The sequence below is a fragment of the Centruroides sculpturatus genome, unplaced genomic scaffold (assembly GCF_000671375.1).
Source record: "Centruroides sculpturatus isolate CEXI.00-Female unplaced genomic scaffold, Cexi_2.0 scaffold165, whole genome shotgun sequence".
Lineage (NCBI taxonomy): Eukaryota > Metazoa > Arthropoda > Arachnida > Scorpiones > Buthidae > Centruroides > Centruroides sculpturatus.
This window is the reverse complement of record NW_019384429.1, coordinates 876,831-899,460: the sequence shown is the minus strand read 5'-3', so window position 1 is coordinate 899,460 and position 22,630 is coordinate 876,831. Positions and strand designations below refer to the sequence as shown.

Sequence of the window (22,630 nt, the reverse complement as noted above, 5' to 3'; positions counted from 1 at the left end):
CAACCTAATGATGAAGCAATATGCTCTTCTTGTTGAGAATTCTTGGATACCTTTGGCCATAACTTCTTCCACACTTCATTCATGCATTTATCAGTTAATTCTTGCCAAGCAAAGTTGATATTGCCTATGGCATCCATGATGTTATTGTGATGTCCACGCAAAATGTACGTGGATCGACAAAGGAAAGACATATCAGTAACTAAGCAACAGTATAATCAAACAAAGTATTTTATTTTGCGTATATGAACAGTTCTTTTGGATTCCAACTTCGCAGTAATTTATTACAATATGGCATCAAACAATATTTTGGCAGACAATTACAAAACGTACCATTTGCAACAAGTATAAATGGTGACTGAAAACTATGACTAATACCTAAGTGCTAACTTAAAACTAGGGAAAGAAAGAAAATGATAGGGAATAGAAAATCTAGAAAAATAGAATACAGTAAGGAGTGAAATACCTGAGTTTTGCTGGACTTAACAATTTTGGGTGGGATATCATGTTGAATCTTTTTCTGACAAGTCTGTTGTCATTGTCTTGGCTAGGTTTCTCCCTTGCACCTAGTTACTACACTTTTTTTGTTGTAACTACGATAAATATCCAATTCTCTTCTCAAACTCTCTTGAATTCTCCAGTCATTGTCTTTCGTAATCTGGAGCACCACATTTGACGTCTGTCCATCTTGAAGTCTGGGCCAAAGAATGTCCTTCCCTTAATGGTTCCTTTTGGTAAAGTTGCTCCAATTTGCAATGATTTTTTTTCATTTCCCCAATGAGTAGTTTTTTTGGAAGCTGTGTCACTCACAGAGGAAGTGCTATCCATGGAAAAATTTTATGAATTTCCTTGACTGAATCTGACATGGAATACTTCTCCCCATCTTTTTTTGACCAAAAAATAAATATAAGATTGAAATCATTGCATTTACACTAGCTCAGGTCCTCATACTTATATCTTACCACATATAATCATTATCAGTGCAATTTGAAGCATGAGAAATGCAGCATTTCTTGAAAGAGTTCCACACAACTTTTTCTTGAATTTCCATCCACATACTTATGACTATTATAATAGACTAGCAAGAATAAGCGAAATGACCTCTTGAATGTTTACTATTTTGAATAAAATCATTAAAATGATGCAAAGGAATTACTAACAGAGGAATAAGACTCATGCATGGCATGAGTGAGTTTTGGAAAAGGCAAAAAGTTCAGAGATGTCTTATAACTCATAAGCTAATCCCTTCCCTCAGACAATACTCGACAAAGCAAGATCTCCCATATGCATTTTAAAAAACATGGTATACACCCTCTCCTCTGAATACTTAGTAGAATTAATGGTCCTTTACGTATAATCAACTGAGTTCTTACATTGCTTACAGCAATTCCAATTGATCAATGAAGCTCATATAATGGTGTTTAATTTCAAACGTTTTCAACCTATAATAAATAGGTTGAAAACGTTTGAAATAAAATAATTTTATGCTTGGCAAAAATTCAGGTGTATTATTATAATTAATTGCAATTACTGAGAGAAAGGTGGATAGGTGTTTAATTTCACTTCATTATATCAGTCAATGAAACTCCATCCATGCATTTGCATCTTCAGTGATCTATTGTTACAAAGCATAGAGGAACCTGCACACCACCAACAAATCTTAGAACTGGTTGATAAGATGTATTACTCCTCCTTTTTTCAATTTAATTACACAGGTACTTATGAAAACAAGATGTGCCAATGGGCAACCCCCTTTCAGTGATCTATATGAAATGATAATATGCCATTTGAAACAAAGAATCCTATCCTTATTCTCATCAAAGATCATTACTTATAAGAGAGATGTTTTTGCACCATATGAACAATGAACTGTATAGACTAGCCTTTAAACTATACAAGTTGAATAATTCAGGAGTTCATTTTTTAGATCTCAATATTTTATTTCATAATAACAGCATACTAAGTAGTATTTATCATAAACCAGATTGTATTATTTATTAGAATATTAATAAATAAATAATGATTATGATATTTTTGAAATAAAATCTCATAACAGCCAGGAAAGTTGCACAATTCATTCCTGGATTTTTTAATTAATTATTGTGTGTAGTAAGAACATTGAAATTATATAAATCTCTGATAGTTGATACTGGTACAGATATCTTTGTGGTTCAAATGGATCAATCATACACATCTTCAGACAATATAATTTGACTTTGGATTTGGACTTGCATCATTCATATTACTGGTCCTTTGTTGTTGCATCTGTGTATCAATCAATTATTGGAGCAGATTTTCTTAAGAGTTGGATTCTTGATGGACATATGGAATAAGTGTATTTGACACCCTCACTAAATTTGTATCAAAGGGAATGTTTGCCATACTGTATGCCCAATAATTACCTTTACCTTGATTAAAGATAACACTCTGTTTCACCAACTTTTAGCAACATATCCTGAATTTTTTACTGATGTTCCACCCCTGAGAAGCCAAAATGCAATATTTTTCATTGTATACAGAGTCATCATATTCATAGGTCATTGGTAGCAGCTAAGCCATATCAACTGCTACTCAACAAGGAAAAGGCAGCTAGAAAAGAGTTCATTATTATGAGATGAAATGAAATCCATCTAAGTATGTTCATTTATACCAAAGCAGTTTCATTGCCTGATGATCAATTCAGTTCACTCAGCAGCCACATCCAGGCATTCATGCATCCATGAAGATGGTCAGATAATGCTTCATCCAGCTATCAGTTAAAGCAGATGTTTTCATATGGATATGGTGAGGTGTAAATTGTCAGTAGTCTGAAGTACATTGTCAAACTGCCAATCTCCCAAGAATATTTGCCTCAATTTGAGCATGTGAATATACACATAGCAGATCCTCTAACTCCATCTGAAGGATTCCAGTATCTATTGACTTGCATAGATTCACATTGTATTCTTTTGGTTGCTATTTCAGAAGGTTTGAATTTGAAACCATTTTAATATAAGTAGCAAATTATTTAGAGACCTGGAGAAAGACCTGGCAACCTACTCCAGTATTTTGCCGAAATACCCTATGGATCAATTTACAAATACAGTTTCAAATATGGTATCAAAACCCTTGGGCCAGAAGGTACCAATCAAGCAACTGGGGAAGAGCAATGAGTTGTTATTAGTAGCAGGAGCATTGATGATGCGATCAAGCTAAATCCTAATGGACACCTGACTGCTGATGTATCTCATAGTGAAAAGAGAACTCTGTGCTGTATTTAAAATATTTAAAATTATTAAAGTATTTAAAATTGGAACTTGGAACATGAATGGGTTACACGTAGGAAAGTTGAAAATCATCAAAAATGAAATGAATCAGTTGAAGATAGATCTTCTAGGCATCAGTGAAGTTCACTGGACTGGAAGCAGATCCTTTAATTCCAATGATTACATCATCAATTACTATGGAAATGATACCATCCAGCGAAGAGAAGTAGGTTTCATTTTGCACAAGCTTCCAAACAATTGACGACAGAATCATAGCATCCGTATCAAAGGGAAACCCTGCAATTTTACGGTCCTGCAGGTTTATGTGGCCACTGCTGATTCAGAAAAAGTATCTGAGGCTTTCTACAATGACCTCCAAGAAAAGACGTTGTCTGTCATCGGGGATTTTAACATGAAAGCAGATGAAATGAAAGAATCATGCATTGTGGGAAAATTGGTCTTGGAGAATGAAATGAGTCAGGTGAATGACTCATTTCATTCATGATCAGTTCTGCCAAGAACAGCAGATGACCATTATGAATATGAAGTTTGAACAGCCAAGGCAGCGATTGTATACATGGACTTCTCCCAATGGAGAATATCGTAACCAGATTGACTACTTCCTGAGCCAGCAAAAGTGGAAGAATTCCATTTTGGCTGTGAAAACATATCCTGGTGTCAGTTGCAGAACAGATCATGAACTGCTCATTGCCAATGTAAACTAAGATTTTGTAATGTCAAGCGACCATCAGTGATGCCAAAATTTGACGTTGAAATGATCCCTGCTGCTTTTGATATAGAAATAAAGAATAAATTTGACTTGCTCAATTTCGTAGAAAGAGAACCAGAAGAACTATGGAAAGATATAAAGTACATATCAATGAAGTAGTGCATCAACTCATTCCATACAAGAGGATGGCAAAATCGGCAAAATGGATGTCATAAACTATGATAGTAGTATCAGAACAACAAAGAAAGGCAAAAATCATTGATAACTGAGAGGAAATGTGAAGATTAAATGCAAAGTTTCAAAAAGAAGCCAGGAAAGATAAAGGAAAATTCTGGGAAGAACAGTGCAAGAAAATGGAAGCAGCAGCTGAGGACAATTAGATAATGCTCGTTGATGTGAAGAAAGCCCAAACACCATTTATCGCACGTAAGGTAGTGGTCAGTGGCCAAGATGGTCATGAATTACATGATCAACATGCAATCAAAGAAAGATGGAAGGAATACACAGAACAACTTTACACCAGTGAAATGGAAGTTGATACCCAAGGTATTGAAGAGGAAGAACTGACAGAGCTGGAGCCTGACATCTTAGAAGAAGTGGTGACATGGGCATTCAAACAGCTGGCTAGCCACAAGGCCCCAGGAGTTGATGAAATACCAGCAGTGTTACTGAAACCTTTACCATTAAAAGTTTTGACAGCACTGTGCTGAAGTGTTTGGAAGAATAGCCAATGGCCAAAGGATTAGAAAAAATCTATTTTTATCCCCATACCAAAGAAGGGCGATACTAAAGATTACTCCGACTATTGCATCATTGCTCTGATTTCACATGCTAGTAAAATTCTACTGAAGATCATTCAACAGTGTATGTACTCAACCATAGACAGAGAGATGCCAGATGTACAGGCAGATTTCTGAAAAGGAAGAGGTACACATGATAATATCACTAATCTTCGTTGGATAATGGAAACAGAGAGGGAATACCAAAAAGATCTATACATGTGCTTCATAGATTACTCAAAGACTTTCGATTGTATTGATCATGACAAGTTGTGGAAGTGTCTCAAGGAAATGGGAATCTCACTGCATCTCACCCAGCTCACTGCATGATTGTTATATACTGGACAAGAAGCCACTGTAAGAATGCCATATGGTGATACAGACTGGTTCAAGATCAGAAGGGGTAACCACCATTCAATCTGTATGCAGAGGTGGCAATGAGGAAAGCAGATTTGAATGAGTCTAACATTGGAGTGAAAATTGGAGGCAGGAACATCAATAATCTCCGATATGTGGATGATACCATGCTGCTTGTGGAAAGTCAGGAAGTTCTAGAGCAGCTGCTTCTGAGAGTCGAGCACAAAAGTGCAAAGGTGGGGCTGCTTCTTAACTTCAAGAAGACCAAAATAATGACTACTGCACAGAATACCAAAGTCAAAATAGTGATCAATGATGAAGAAATTGAGGTAGTAGAATATTTCATATTCCTCAGGTCCAAAATGAACTGTAATGACAATTGCAGTCCTGAAATCAGAAGACGCAAAGCCCTTGGATGAACCTTGATGATCAGCATGAAGAGCTTTTGGAAGAACAAAGACATTGCCTCCAAATTAAATGCAGATTAGTTAGCATGATTATTTTTCCTATGGTCATGTATATGGATGTGAAACTTGGAATCTAAAGGAAGCAGACAGAAGGAAGATAGATGCTTTCTAACTGTTGTATTGGAGACAGCTTTTGGGCATTCCATGGACAGCACGGATCACTAACAAAACTGTCTTAGACAGAGTCCAACCAAAAATTCCACTGGAAGCCCAGATAACCAAACAGAAATTGTCCTTCTTTGGTCATATAATGAGAACCAGCTCCCTTGAGAAGGCAGTCATGCTGGGGATGGTTAGTGGGAAAAGAGCACGAGGCCAACCAAGGACTCTGTGACTCAACACAATCAGAAGTGACACTGAATTATATATAACAGAATTGAAGGAGGCTGTGCAGGATAGAGAGGCATGGAGAGCTTTGATCCATAGAGAGGCATGGAGAGCTTTGATCCATAGAGTGACTGAGAGTTGGACACGACTAAATGGATAGGACAGGATATATAGTTTGTTATTTCTGCAGACCATCATTAAAGCCTTTTTCTCTAGTTGGATATGTCATTTCAGATTTCCATTATAAATTACCACAGACAAGGGCAACAATTTGAATTCAATCTTTTCAATCACTTTCATCACTGATGGATGATATGGTGCTATGAATATGGTTCCCATATATCCATAGCACTGTATCATCCATCAGTTAAAAGCTCAGTAGAGATGTTCCATCGAAATTTAAAAGTAGATCTTCATTGTCTTTCAACTGATAAATGTATGGAGACCTTACTATTGGTTATGCTGAGATAAGTGTACACAAAGAAGTTCAAAAATTCTTTGTATGCTACCCTTAGCTCAGTTTGTATGCTGGGCTCAGTGGTAAACTTAGTCTACAGATTGCCTCTATATCTTCCATGTGATTATTTAGCATCTTCAAATTGCATTGCTGATCCAGCCACCTTTGTTGGCATTCTACATAATGCTATGAACAAGTTATGACCAGTATCAACTAAATTACAAACTCAACAAGTTTTTTGTATATGATGAACTACATACATACTATTATGTTTTCATGAGGCAGGATGCTTCCAAGAAATAATTAGTTATTTTAAGTTTGCCCCTTTAGAGTGCTTTCAAGAAATAATAAAGTATTCAAGATGCAACAAGAAGATAGGAAATTAGCTATTAGCTTCAAAACATCCTAAACTTGCTTTCATTTCAGTGGAGATATAGATAAAAAATGCCCTTGATCAATCATCAGCATCATCAGCAGGCAGCCTCCCACAATGCAATCAATAGCAAGTCACACTGAAAACCAGAGTTATAAGGTCCATGTGGAGAATATTTCAATCCACAATAAATGATTTTCCAAATCCTCCAATATTTATATTTCTGTCTCATGTAAATAATTTATTACTCTCATATATAATCTTTACCTAACATGTTGTTGGTACTAATCATTTATGTGCCAACGTGTTGGCACATAAATGATTAGACTAATAAAAATAAATAAATTTGCAATTTAATGGGAAGAAAATATAATCTATATATAAATGGACGTGTGTCCCCCTATATTTCACTTTTCAGCCAAAACTACACATTGCACATGAATGGTGTTTGTATGTGGTAGTAGCCCCAAGTCTCCATTCGTTCACTATGGTGGTTGCGTCTCGATAGCTATAAGGGTGAGGGAGATATGGGCTTGAAAGTGGTTGAAAGTGGAAGATTTTCTATTTCGATTTTAAAAATTTTCGAATTTAAATTCGAATTGGTTCGATTATAGAACGATTGTAAACGTTCCAGAAAATTGATCAATAGTTCGTTTGACTGGACGTAAAAATTCTCTAATTAGTCTGGAAATGGGGGACCTAATTCTTGCATTCTGTGAAAACAGGTAAGATTGGCTATAATGTAATTATCTTAATCTTCACTATCGTTACTTTTTGCTCACAAATAAAAACCCAGCGAAGCGGGTCCTTGCAGTTAGTTATAAAATAAAATTAATAATTATTTAATTGAAAGAATCACTTTCTGTCCATTTGCCACATTCCTCAAGTAATAAAGTTTCATTAAGAGATTGCAGCTAGAAAAATAAACACAGTTACAATATATTATAATATACAATACAAACTTAAATTACTAGCACAGATAAACCAACAATTTTGTCCTTGGTGATATATGATGCACTGATAGACAAAACAGCAAAAACAGTAGACAAAATAATATTCATAAATATGTATATACTATGGTACAACAAGTAAATAGCACATCGTATGGTTATGTCGGATGAAACAGAATATAAAGTAATCAGGTATTGAATAATCAAGACCCTTTTGTAATGAATTGGAGGATTTGCAAAAACAAATTTATGTTGTAAATTAGTTAATGGAAAATCTAAAAGAATTTTAAAAAGTTCATAGTCTATTCACACGACATGCATTTTCCATTTTTTTGTTTTGATAATTCTTGAATTGGCAAAAATTGAAAGAATTATGTATTGTTCAGGGTATTATAAATTTGGACTTTGTAAGTAGATGTTTTCTATGAAAATAATGTGTCCATTAATACTGCTAACAAAATTTATTTATTATTATTAACAGTATTAGAAAAAAGAGAGGTCAACAGTCAAAAAGATTGGGGATTCCTGAACTAAATGTTTGCCACCTAGATAATTATATATTTTAATTAAAATATTTTTGGAATAAACTTTTTTTGGTTTTTGTTTATTCAGTACAAAAATCAGTATTGTATTGAGTAAATAAGAATCTGTTATCTTCATTTTATTTCTTATTCTATAACTAAAAGTATTTGTCATTTTCTATACATATGCAATGTCTAAAAATATCTTTTTTTTTAGATGCTCACTTGTCACATTCAGTATTATAGTGAAGTTGCTGCATTTCTGTTATAAGAAATGCAACAACTTTTTCCCTCGTTTTTTGGAAATAGGATAGATTTCAATATTGCTGTTTAACTTATATTTTATAATTTATTGTAATAGATTAATAACTTATTTGACAGTGAAATTTTGTTTATGTTAAAATTTGGTAGCAAGTAATATGATTAAATACGACGATAAAAAATTCATATTCCGACAAGTTATGAAATTATTTAAGCTATTTGCAGTTACATGACTCATTCTGTAAACAAAATAGTAAAACTTGCACCAGTTCTAAGAAGCTCCAAAGAATTTAAAGTATAACAACCGTCTGCACCACAGATTTCACACGTTTAATTTTCCTACTCCACTCAAAACCACTAAAGTATTTATATATTTGTATAAGGCAAATATTGTTTAAATTTCTGTAATAATTCTGAGTTTTAATTTAAATTATTATAATGTAGAAGTAGATGATCAGTGCTGCTATTTTATATAAATTAAATAAGTAGAAATTTAATTAATTTAGGACACCTGAAAAAATTTACATAGAGCAATATTCAAAATATTCCAACATATTATGCAAGTACATATAAAAGTCTACTTTCACTGTTCTGATCTGTTTCCCAGGCATATATGTAATTTAGATTATCATATTACTATACAAGTTACTAATGGTTCTTTTACTGGAATTCAAATTCCTCAAAATCAAGTTGTTCTTTTATTTTTGTCATTCCAATTGATTGGTGTGATTATTCTTTGACATAAAAGCTAACAGTGTACCAAACTTATATACTGTTTATGACAAAAAGCATCATAATAACATGTGGAAAATCAGTATGATGCAGGTTTCAAAGTAAATAACTCCAATGCAATGCTAGCAATTCGTATGATCGTAAAGTAATCTAAATTGCATACAGTTTGAAATGGAAGACAAGAATAACGGTGTGTCATAATTAACAATCTGTCTAGTGTGCAAATCATGCTGCATCCAAGTTAATTAACTAGTTAAGTAAATCAGTTTTTGTAATTATTAAATTTAGTGTGATATGACAGTGTAGCTTATTCGTAGCATAATTTAATTAAAAGATTCGTGTGATGTTTATCACTTAATATTGTAGAATTATATCCACTTTATAGTGTTTTTGATGGGGAGTTTCGAAATTGTTCAGAGTATATGTTAAATATTTTGGGAGGAAGGATTCGGGGGAAATATATTTCAATTATTAGATAATTGGTAACAATTTAATAACTCAGAATTAAGTGTCAAAAATTAATGCGCTACAATTACACTCATTTAATCATATTGCGGACATGCTGCCATCTGTCGAGAACTTTAAGAAATTAATTTATTGAAATTTAGATAATTTGTAAAATTCCCAACACACGCTTACGCATCTAATTGTTACATCACTCGATTATCAAAAGTTGTTGAACATCTTGGTTAATTATTTACATAAATTTTTATCATTTTATAAATTCGTTGTGTGTGGTATTTAAATTGTGTTATATGTAACACCATTTGTATAAAAAAATTTGTGAACGTCGCGTATAGTTTTTGAGCCATTTTTACCCTCCCCTGTTGGATGCGCCCTTCCCCATTAATTACGTGTACTGTACAGTACGATAGTTCACGGACCCTCCGACTAAGAAAATATTTGCAGAACTTTTTTAACCGATAGTTTATTCATGCGACTACTAGTCACTGAATAGTAAATAGGTTTTTAACAGTGGTTCTCAAACTGGAGTCCTCGAATCGGTTTCGGGGGGCCACTTCGGGCAAAGCAGATGCACCCATCCCATTGAATGTGCATTTGATGACTACGATTTGCCATTTTTTGAATAAATAAATGTCAAAAAATGTTTTGGTAACAGTAGCCTATATGTTAATGTAGTTAATTTTAAAAGGTCTGCGAGCAATCTAAAAAATTGTAGAGAGACCATCACTCAAGAAATCCTAAAAAGGTTTGAGAGCCACTGGTTTATAAGAAAAAAATTCGTATGCCACTAAAAAAGTCCACGTAAATAATGGCTCGACCTCCTCCCATCCCTTCGTGTACAATGAAACTTCGCGATCCTCATCCCATTAAACCGTGCACTTAATTAATGGACGACTTCCTATTGTAAATAGTTGTCATAAAAAGTAAGTTGTTTTTAATATAACAAAACTAAAATTATGCAAATGTTTATATTTCATATTTCATTTACTCCAATTTAAGTTTGTATATCATTTTTCAGTTCTTAATTTGCTTTCTATTATAGAACAACCTGAATGTTTTGTGTGTTGATTATTAGAATATCATTTTAATTAATATGAATAGTCGATTAAAAAATACTTTGTATATTTTTACCATATTTTACAGTGTATTCATAAAAGAATGGTGGGATTTCACAAACCATATCTTAAACGTGACACGTCTCTATCGGAAATTCAAGCGTGATGTGCGTCACTCAGTCCCTCTGTGAGTGCTCACCAGTGGCCGAGTGAATAAAACCACTGAACACTGGCACTTCGATAAGTCGTAAGTTCGAGCCTGACCAAAGGGCTAGCCACGTAGAGTTTTCCGGATTTGACTTTCTTGACGTTTACACACTTAAATAGGGGCCAGTTTCCCATGGAAAGCCTTTTCAGGAAGCACTTTTCCTTGACAGATCGGCGCTGTCTTATTCCATTAATAATCTGTGTATATGCACATCTTAGGTCACTCGGCACAAATTCAAGCAGTAGGCAGACTCGTTCGAGTGTGTCCTATGTGATTCTCCACAACATTCATCTCGCACCGGATCCATCTCCTGAAGGGATCGACGCATTGGGATGCGTAAACTATTGTCTTGTGCATCCCCAAGGAAGAAGTCGCATGGAATTAGGTTCGGGAACGGGTGGCCATTGAAGGAGATGGTTTACATTTGTAGCATGTCCAATGCAGCACCTCCAAGCAGACACAAAGAGAAATAATGACCATCCTATACGAAATGAAATAGATAGCTAAGTGATGAATCGAGTACATTTTGTCACAGAAAACTGATGGAGTTACGTATCTGTGAAACCCCACCATTTTTTATAATTACTTCTTGGAAATATTTGAAATTAAAACTTCAAGATATTTTTATCCAAACCACAATTTTGAATTATTTTGTGTATTTACAGGTGATTACGAGAGACAGCTGAATCTTCCAGTCACTCCATTGTGTGACCGCACAAAAACTACTGTTGCCAAAATACAAGCAGGTATGAAATCGCCAAATTCACCAGACATATTATTTTTACATTATTCTAAGGAATATTGCGTGCTTTTAACCCGTTTTATAAACATTTCTGGTTCATTTGTAGATTTCTTCAAATTTGTGGTCACGCCGTTGTTCGAAATTTGGCATCGATTTTTGAAGACGTCTTTGTCGCAACAACTGCTCGATAATCTCTGTTACAACCACAATGAATGGCGAATCGTTGTCGATAGAGAAGAAAAATTAAAAATTAAACCCATTATCGAGCCGGAAGGATGTAGCACTGCCGACGAAGAAGAATTGGACGAAGTAAATGAACATTTGGGTCCGTCCGCGGACGAATCTTTTTTGTCTGGGGACGAGGATAGTATGAATCCTAGTTGGGGGAGGAGACAGAGTATGCCACTTAGTGTTCCTAAAATGTTACCGAGGACAACAATCAGGAGACAGAGTTTTCCACGTGTTCTTCATCCTCGAACGGTCATGCCGGAAACCGAAGGGTTTTCGTCGTTTCCATTGCATCGTTCACCAAATATATCGTTGCGCACTCTATCAGCGGAACATCTTCAGCCAAAAGCGACTATTATGTCGCTGTCTAGAAGTACTCGTATGTCTCTGTTGAGGAAGATGGATATCGCTGTCGAGGTGGAAAGAAGACTAGTTCATCAACCTATATCTTATCCTCCTTACATGATGCCCATTATCGGTTCTAAAGTTGAACCGCTAGATGTAGTTTCTCCAGAGGCGACCGAAAAAGATGCGCCAGAAGTTACACCTGCGGAGGAAGAGATAGAATCGGATTCGCAATCCAGTTGTACAAATGGCTGTTGTAGCTCGGATTCGTCTAGAAATGGATCCGCGGGCGACGTTTCTCCGATAGCCGTTGCCGAGAGACAATCAGAAAGATCATCATTTTCCTCAAGTGCATTAGATCCTCGCGCTCTTTCCTGCATTAAAGACTGCGTAGAAACAAAAATTAGTGTCATGCAACATTCTGCTTCGGAATCGACGTCGTTCGTAAACGAAAAATATTTATCTCCAGTCGATAAACCAAAGAAGCTCATTCGCTTGAAGTCAGAAAGTGACATGCTCAGAAACGAAGCCAACCTATCTCCGCAGCAATTTTCTGTCCATAAAAATAAAAATATCAGCCAGTTCGAACAGCATATCACTTCATGGTGCTCACACATCAGCAGAAGTCTATCGGCCGACAGATCGCAATCCGAAAGACCCGATTTCGATTCTCCCGTCATTTGGAAAGGTTCTGTCAATAGTCTGTCTTCCGGAGGTTTAATGAGAAGGCGTGGTTCGGCCCCCGTAGTGCTAAGGACCGGACAACTGACAAATGTTAGTGATATAGTGGAGACTAGAGGCGGTCTTAGAGGTGGTACTTCTAATAGTTGTTACGGTCGTCGATGGTCTATTCCGACAGAACCGGCCGACGGTAAGATACTTTTTCATTTTATCAAAAAAAATTAATTATGCTTTTTTTATTTTCAATGTATAGAAAAATTTGACAAATTTTTTACAATGAAATTAAATGTTTATTGAATTATGTATAAGGGGTCACTCGATATGTCTTTTTTTTTAAATATAATTTAACCATCGAGGACTGCTCTACTTTAAATTTAATTTATTTTCTGAAAACATTCTTTTCTCTGGAGATAGGTATTTTTCATGCCACGGAGGCTTGTAGAGCAATGGGTACCTGATTACGCTCTCTATGCAGTCACCAGCACATGATAAGGATCTGCGCCATACAGCGTAGGAACCGAATCAAACTCTGGTACTCATCTGAGACATAAATCTGAATATCCCACATGGCATATCGATGCCACTCGGTGCTCTTATCAATAACGCTTAAATAACTGATTGTTAAAGGAGTTTTGATATTTCAAAAACATAGCGAGTTATTTTTAAAAGCATATTTTATAAACAAATTCCTTGCTCTAATATATATGTTACCGGCAATGTATAAAAAGCCGGCATTCTATAGAATACCTAGGCATTGTATATAATGCCTGGCGATTTTAGGCAATGTATGAAATATGAGAATTATTACATACATACCCTGGGCATTGCATATAATACCTAGGCATTTTATAGAATGACAAATGCTATTTAGGCAAAGTATGAAGAAAGGTCCTGATAAGACTATTATATAAACGACACGCATTCCTCAAAAATACAAATGTTATTCTGAAAAAATAATGAGAGTGCCATTAAAAAATTTATTCACATACGTAAAGAAAAATGAAAGTTGTACAAAACAAAATTTATGCCTTTCTTATTAAGGGAAACAAAATTTTCATATAAAAAATAAGAAATTAAAATTAGCCCACTTGTTACAACATGGTAGGCTCGAATGACATTTTGAATTACACTTCATTACATTTTTCACGCAAATTTCATATTTTCGCACTTTGTTTTACACATACATTTGACAAATACTTGGTCACTTCCACTGGACTGAGCAATTGCAACTGATCGGAGAGGAATTTTATGGTCAGGAATATCTTCAATTCTAAGCAAGTTCTTAGGGCATAAAGTGAATTGTGATCTCGCATATACTTGTTTTAAAATTCCTTCAGAAGTTCCGAGTCGGTAGAAACCATCCTCTGTCACACTCATTACAACTGCCGATAAATTGCGCGAATCACCAAGCCCCTTGTCGATGTCAGGAATAGGAACTCGCGCAATAGTTCCCAAAGAAGCAGTGGGAAATTTTTTTGGTTTGTATTTCCAGATTGATTTTAAAATTTATTTTACCTTCAATAGTATTTTCAGTTTTAAAACAAAGGGTGCACAAAATATCCATTTCATCATTTTTACTAGAATGGCCACAGACGGTATGAATTTTTTGACGACATTTTTTGCACGCAAGTGCATCACTCGTTTCCTTTAAAAACACACAAACGGTATCAGAAACGGAAATCTCTTCGGTAAGCGTGTCTTCATCATATTGGTTCAATCCACTAACGACTATAATCTCATCCATGTTTTTTAAAACAGGCTCTTTTTCTTGCATAATCCGATTAGTTTCACCTTTTTTCCATTGTTTTCGACACTTTCTATTACTTTTTCTAGCTGCTCCTCTGTATTTGTCTTTTAAAACATCTTCTGGTAGAAAAGACATTGTAAGCCCTACTTTAGGTTTACAGCTAAAAAGTGCTTCGTATGGCGTTCCCAGTCATTACGTCCTTCGTATGACGTTTTGATCCCAGAATGATAAGCTCTATAATAATAATAATAATCGTTTATTTGACATATAATTCAATACAATATCAAAGGGGGGAAAACAAAACAATAAATTCGCTTAATTCAAACCATCTAATTTCTTTAACATCTTGTTAAATTTTAAATCCACGAAACCGGAATTAAAACCACTACGCAACATTCTTAAGTATTCCCCGTACATATCATTTCCACAATTACTAAACATATGAAAGCACCAATCACTAACTACAGATCTGGTTGCAAATTATACACACCAAAGAAGCACTTCTTGACATAAAACAGTTCAACCGCAGTTTCGCAATCTGTTTTTTCGTCGCATTTGAGATTCCAACATCCCTTAAATACCCTGCCATGCCAAAATCAGGTTTAACCGGACGATAATATCGTAGCAACCCAGAACTATTCAGCACATTCTTCATTTTCTGTAGTTCTAGTTCTATGCATCTCATAACTATAGATGGTATTCGTTCTTTCCATCTATCAATTTGTTTCTCGGTAACCATTTCACCGAATCCCAGCCGTTCCAACCAATTTTTGAAATCCAGCCACCATGAATTACTCTCCGCTTTCATCCACATTCTTTCGATACTAATTCTAGGTAGCCTATCCCTAGGCAATTCCAACAATCTTACATAATATTTTAGAACTGCTTTTATAAAAAAGATTTTCAGTGGTACCCACCCAGTTTCCCACAAAACAGCCACATTCGATGCGTGATATCTGAGGCCCAGTATTTTCTTCAAAAATTCTCTATGAGTTAACTCAAAATTATTAGCATTAGCCAAACCCCAGACCTGAGCACTATACGACATAACGGATTGCACTGTTGAATCAAACAACCTGAAATGTGGAGCCAGCCCCGGGATATTGACTTCTTCTTCTTCTTTAATGCTGCCGAATGGCGTTTGCGACTTCATTTTGATATTGTTCTCTGTCTAGCACTGTGTGTAGAACTTGTGCTGTTGTCATGTGAAACCAGGTGTTGATGTTATCTAGCCAGGCCGTTTTTGGTCTACCTGGACGTTTCTTGCCTTCAATCCTGCCCTCCAGGATGAGTGGCAGTAGATGGTATTTTTGGTAGTTCCTAGCAATGTGGCCTAGGTATTTGCATTTCCTGCTGATGATGGTTTTGATCAGGTCCCGGTCCGTGTGCATGTACTGCAAGACCTGTGCATTGGTTATCTTTTCCGTCCACGGAATTTTCAGCATTCTTCGGTAGAGCCACATTTCGAAGGCCTGGAGCTTTTTTGTAGTGGCTGCTGTTAGAGTCCAAGTTTCTACACCATAGAGTAGAATTGGCCAGATGTAGCATTTCAATGTGCGTAATTTGAGCATGATATTCAAGCTTCTGTCGGTAAGGAGTGTTTTCCATTTGGTAAATGCCTGCCTGGCTTGTTCGATTCTGCTCTTGATTTCGGTCTCGTGATTCAGCTGGTCATCAATTAGTACTCCAAGATACTTGAAGCGGTGTACCTGCTCCAACTTTTCGTTATTTAATTTGATCGTGATTTCGCTAGGAGTCCTGCTGACCTTCATCACCTTTGTTTTCTTTTTGTTGATTCGTAAACCCCATGCTTGACTTTTTGTGTTCACTTCATTCAAGATAGTCTGTAAATCTTGTTCGGAATCCGCTATTAATGCTGTGTCGTCGGCATATCTTAGGTTATTGATGTAGTGTCCATTAACTTTTATGCCGATCTCCCTGTCGGCCAGTGTTTGGTCAAAAATCATTTCCGAATAGATATTGAAAAGAATGGGAGATAATGGGCAGCCCTGCCGGACGCCTTTTTGTATTGGGATTGGGTCTGTCAGGTCGTTGTCATAGCGGAGCCGGGCTGTTTGATTCCAGTAGAGAGTGGTGATAAAGTTGATATCGTTAGTTTCAAGCCCAAGTTTTCTCAGTTGATTAATTAGGCGGCCGTGGTCCACTGAGTCAAAGGCTTTCTCATAGTCAATAAAACATATGTACACTTCTTTTTGATGTTCATAGCACCTCTGTAGCAGTATTTGTAAGCAGAAAATTGCCTCTCTGGTGCCCAGCCCCCTGCAGAAGCCAAACTGTGTGTTTCCTAGTGCACGTTCGCATTTACATCTTATTCTTTGCTGAATCACCTTGAGGAAGACTTTTAGCACCTGGCTCATTAAACTGATCAGCCTGAAGTCTTCGCATTTTCGGCTGGTAGCCTTTTTTGGTAGGGCCACAAAGATTGATTGGAGCCAGTCAGATGGAATAACATTGTTGTTGTAGATTTGATTGAACCATTTTGTTAGTTGTTGGATGTTGTTGTAGTCCAGCTGCTTCAGCAGTTCCACGTGAATCTGGTCAGGTCCACAGGCCTTGCCTGGCTTTGCTTTACTAATGGCATGTTCCACTTCAGATGTTAGTATGTGGAGATTGTCTTCCTGCACTTGTTGCAATTCTGCTGGTTTTCTATTGGCGCGAAACAGATTGTATATGTAGTTCTTCCAGGTGTCAAGTTTGGCTTGTTTGCTTAATATAAGTTGATTGTTGTCCGTATATAAGCTTGGGATAGGAGTCAGTTTGTAGATGCTTCCAGCTTCTTTGAGCTTCTTGTGCAGGTTAAAGTTATCATTTTTCTTGATTAGATTTTCAATTTCTGCACACTGCTCTTCCATCCATTTTTCCTTCGCCTTTCGTATTTCTTGTTTGATCTTTTGTTGTATTTCTTTGTATTTTTCCCGGTTGTTATCACTTTTGAGTGTTCTCCGATTGTCCATTAGATCTAGAATGTGCTGGGTCATCCACCGTTGTTTCTTTTTCGGTGCCTGATGTCCCAGCAGGGTTTCTGCTGTTTCGTTGATGCACTGTTTCAGTGAACTCCCGAACGCTTGTACGTCTGTTGTTGCTGCTTCGATCGATCTGATTGAATTGTTGAGATGCAACTGTAATTGTTGCCTGAAGGCATTATTCTTCAGCTTCTCCAGATCAAATCTTTTTGTTGCTCTTGTGTGTTTTGCTGATCGCAGTTTGAGGCGTAGTGTTACTGTCACTGGGTTATGGTCTGATGATATGTCAGCTCCAGGGTACGTTTTTGCCCTGAGGGCACTTGACTTATATCTGATGTTAATTAAGATGTAATCAATTTGGTTCCTGACGATATTGTTGTCAGCGTCTTGTGGCGAGGTCCAGGTGTACAGTCGTCGAGGAGGTAATTTAAACCAAGTATTTACGACGCTAAATTTTTCTTCTTGACAGAACTGTACAAGCCTGTCACCTCGTTCATTCCGTGTCCCCAAGCCATGTTCTCCGACTATGTTTTGTAGTTTTCCTTGACCGACTTTGGCATTAAAGTCACCGAGGATGACCGTAATGTCTTGCTTCTTCAACGGCTTTAAGGTGTTGCTTAGCTGGTCGTAGAACGATTCTATTTCTTGATCGTCTTTGTTCGCTGTAGGTGCGTAGACCTGGAGCACGTTCAGGTTGATCTTATTACCTGCTAACTGTATTAGTGCGATTCGTTCTGATATTGGGATGAAACTGGTGATTTTGTTGGCCAGTTGTTTGTGGACAACGAAAGCGACGCCGTACGTCTGCTTGGTGTTCTCTTCTCCTCCAGAACAGAAGACGTGGTGGTCGTTTGATATAAACTTCTTTGTTCCAGGCCATTTAGTTTCGCTTAGACCGAGTATGTTTATGTTGATGCGTTCCATTTCTTGTAAAACGTTGGCTAGTTTTCCTGGCTGTAGTAGGCTTCTGACGTTCCATGTAGCTATTTTTAGAGAATTCTTCGATGCAAGCTCGGAGATTCTTAGCACCCCTGTCCCATTTAAGGGACGCCGGAACTCGGGACCGTGGTTTATTTTGCTTGCCATCAATGAAGTTTACAAGGGAAGAATAATCCAAGTAGTTTCCCGTTGCTTTCTTGGATCACAATTTAGTTGAGAAGGTCGTGTGTGGACCTTTTTAGATACACTAACGACTAAACAAAACAAAAACAAAAAACAAAACGTTATATAACTAAGGCTATACTCACAAATAAAAAAAAACGTCAAAAAGTGTTTTCTATAATTATAATTTTTCAGTATTAACCAAATAACTTTAGTAAATCGAAACATCGTTTAAATTTTCATTTTGACGTGGGATATTGACAATTTTAGATAATTTCATCAAAGCTCCTTTTGCTTTTCTCGCTGTAATCTCAAAGTGGTCTTTCATATTAAGATTATATTTGAACAAAAGACCCAGATACTTATATTTTTCCACTATTTCAATCTCTTGTTTATCCAAAAACCATTTAAGCTTACTTGATCTTTGATAAGCTCTATTTTTCATAAATTGAACGAAACGCAGTCCTTCACTCCAGCGGTCAGATTTGTTGTTCTGCATCTAAGTACAGAGCATATTTTCAATATCCTGATTAGCTCTTTAGACACTACCCTGGCTTTGTGAATGGCGAGGCTTCCCATGGACGATCTTCAGTGCTGGCCAAAACTCCTTCAAGCTGGTCACCACATTATTGGCAAATTCCCTACCATTGTCAGACTGGAATATAGATGGCGCTCCAAGCAACGAGAATATGTCCACTAGGTTGTAGGATACTTCTTCAGCTCTTTTTGACATTAGATACTTTAGAATCACAAATTTTGTGAGATAGTACACCATAATAAATTTGTATTTTCTATTTGGCTGAGACTGAAAGTCAATAAGGTCTACCTGACAACGGGAATTAAATTCGGAAAAAATCATAGGTTTCACGACAATGCCCTTTTTAATACCTATCTGTTTTTTCTGCCAAGGTTCACAAAGGTGGATGTACAATTCAATATCATGACGCGTAGCGTTTATGTATTTGGTTGAAAGTTCTTTCAACATTCTATCGTGTCCTCCGTATCCAATAGTCAAATGAGCTTCACGAAGTACGTGAAATAACTGAGTCCGTGATGTAATTCTGTATAGTACTTACTCCTTCTTTAATAAGATAAATGAGTTTACTTTTGTTTTCTACAATCATCACATCATAGCGATTCAGCAACCAATAGTCCCTGGGTTCCTTCTTAGTAGTTATTTTGGATTTTTGTACGTCATTTATTAACTTCTGGTAAGTAGTTTCGGTTAAGAAAATACTGATTTTGCAGCATTGATTCGAATTTTGGACAGTTCATCGTCGAATCGTTGTTCCATGTCTTTAGACCATGACACCTTCTTCAACACTACAGCTTGTTTGCTTCTCCATTTTCATGGAGCACAGTAAAAAACTAATTTTTGTTGAACAAATTTGAGTAAAATTGCATATTTAGACACTCCGCAAAGTGCAAGTGACAAATTCGAAGCCTGAAGTGCGCGTTAAAAGTCATGTGCCTTGCCACGTGATATTCGATACGGATCGGAAATCTATTTCATACTTTGCCGGTTTCTTCTCATTTGGCATTCTATAGAGTGCCTAGGAAATTTGTAAAATATGATTCGTTTCATAGATTGCCGGCTAGTTTTAGGCATTCTATAGCATGCTGGATTTCAAACTTTGCCGATAACATGTACTGTACAATATATGCTGATGATAGTGGAAAGAAAGGCAAACGGCAAATATGGAAATCTTTGAACCGCATCAATATATCTTACAACCGCAATGTTTGTAAGATATATTGATTACTAGCAGACCCGGCCACGCGTTGCTGTGGCTCAAAATGTATCTATTATAAATGTATAACACTCCGCGCGGGAGGGAATTTCGAAAAATCCCTTTCTTAGTGTACATTCTCTTGACGTACCGTATTAAAACGCAAAAAACCGCATGTAGAATAGTATAATAGAAGCAGAGTTCTTCATGGTAAGCCTTAATCCTGTCCTTCTCCCCCGCGTGGGGGGAATTTCGACATCTATATAATATAAAAACGCGCATATTTGATTGCAACGTTGTGTGAAAATTTCAAAGCAATCGGTGAAGAACTTTCGGAGATTACATTTTTATTTATATAGATTTTGATATTAAATATATAAAACTAGCAGACCCCGCCACGCGTTGTTGTGGCTCAAAATGTATCTATTATAAATTATAACATTTCCCCCGTGGGGGTGGGAATTTTTCGAAAAATCCCTTTTTAGTGTACATTCTCTTGCCGTATGCTATTAAAACGCAATTAAAAACGCAAAAAACCGCACCTAAAATAGTATAATAGAAGCCAAGTTCTTCACAGTAAGCCTTAATCCTGTCTATAATATACGTGTCGAAAATCCCCATTGGGGGGAATTTCGACACGTATATTATATAAAAACACGTGCGTATTCGAATGCAGCGTTGTGTCAAAATTTCAAAGGAATCGGTAGGAATAAACGAACATTACATTTTTATTTATATAGATAGATAGATGATGATCCGCTTTAGTTCATTTTCACAGAAAAGCAAACTTAAGGCGTCGTACTCGTAGCGCCGTCTGTTGGACATAAAAGCCTTAACCTAGATGATATCTTTTAATTTATATGAATGTTTAACGGAATAATATACAGCCTATGTCCACCCCGAAGTTCCATTCTAAATATTGATGAAAGAATTTTTGAAATAGGATGAGTAGTTTCGGAGATTACCCGCTGCAAACAAACTTATTTACAAACATTACCTCTTTATAATATTAGTATAGATTCCGAATGTATTTAGTTTTGCATTATTCAGTACAAGACAGTTTCTTTATATTTATATCAAATTTCGATACAAAAATAGTAAATTTATTCTTAAAAAATGTAAATCTAAAAATAAAATATCTTTAGAAAAGTAATCTCCACTGGTGAGGCCAGTGAACGGCGAAATGCATTCGGATAAAGAAGTAAAAATAATTAGTATCTGTTATTTTGCCCTAAAATATTCTCGAGTATTATATTACTTGCCAATTTTTCTAAAGATATTTTATTTTCAGATTTACATTTTTTTAAGAATTGCTTTTAATTTCTTATTTTTATACAAATGTCTAACAAACATTTGTATTCAGTGCAGAACGGTATAAATGCTAGAAAGAATGGTGCCCACCGGTGGCCGAGCGGTCTTCGTTCCCGAACACTGGGCGTTCGGTGATGGGTTCGCGCCTGGCTCGGACGAGCCGGCCACGTGGAGTTTCCTGGTTTTCTCCACGTCCGTAACGTCTAAATAGGGGCCAGTTTCCCTTAAAAAGACCTCCCGGAAGGCAGATCGCCCAAGTGTCGCGTTGCCATAACTAAACAAAGAGCTAGAAAAAATTAATGGGAAAATTTCATTAAGAACAATGAGAGATAAATAGTTATACATGTACAGAATAATTAGAAAAACTTCTGAAAAATTACATTTTAATGAAGCTTTAATTAAAGGTAAATTATATTGTGTGGCAAATTAATATATTGGGAAAAGGAAAAGTAAAATGTTACCAACTTTCCCAAAAATAAGAAAGAACAAACAATGCTAACATTTGACATTTTCGACATCAACAGTAAGTAGTATGAAAATTTGAATAAAAAGAAATGGAGCCGAACAAAGTTGCTTGCTTTGACTTTATACTGAAACTTGATTGCATTCGCTTCTTAAAAAGACAATTTATGATTTAGAAAAATACATTCAGATTTTCTCTTGCGAAACTGAAGCTTCGATATCTCTTCTGTAAATTCGTTTCTCTTTTAATTTGCAGTGTGTGTTTTTAAATTTTAAATTATTGACAATATAGGAATAGTCTCGATGACTAAGAAATACATGCGATGAATGAGTGCATCATGTAAAATCGTTGATGATATTCAACGATTTTACATA

At 36.1% G+C, this 22,630-nt stretch overlaps 1 protein-coding gene across 1 annotated transcript in view; it reads left to right on the top strand.

Moving 5' to 3' along the window:
- Window positions 1–22,630, top strand: part of LOC111619691 — a 45,688-nt gene that overhangs the window by 17,411 nt on the left and 5,647 nt on the right. The window contains exons 2-3 of the mRNA XM_023361461.1: window positions 11,590–11,670; window positions 11,773–13,110. Coding sequence (XP_023217229.1) covers window positions 11,590–11,670; window positions 11,773–13,110 — 1,419 coding nt within the window. The remainder of the gene's footprint in view (window positions 1–11,589; window positions 11,671–11,772; window positions 13,111–22,630) is intronic.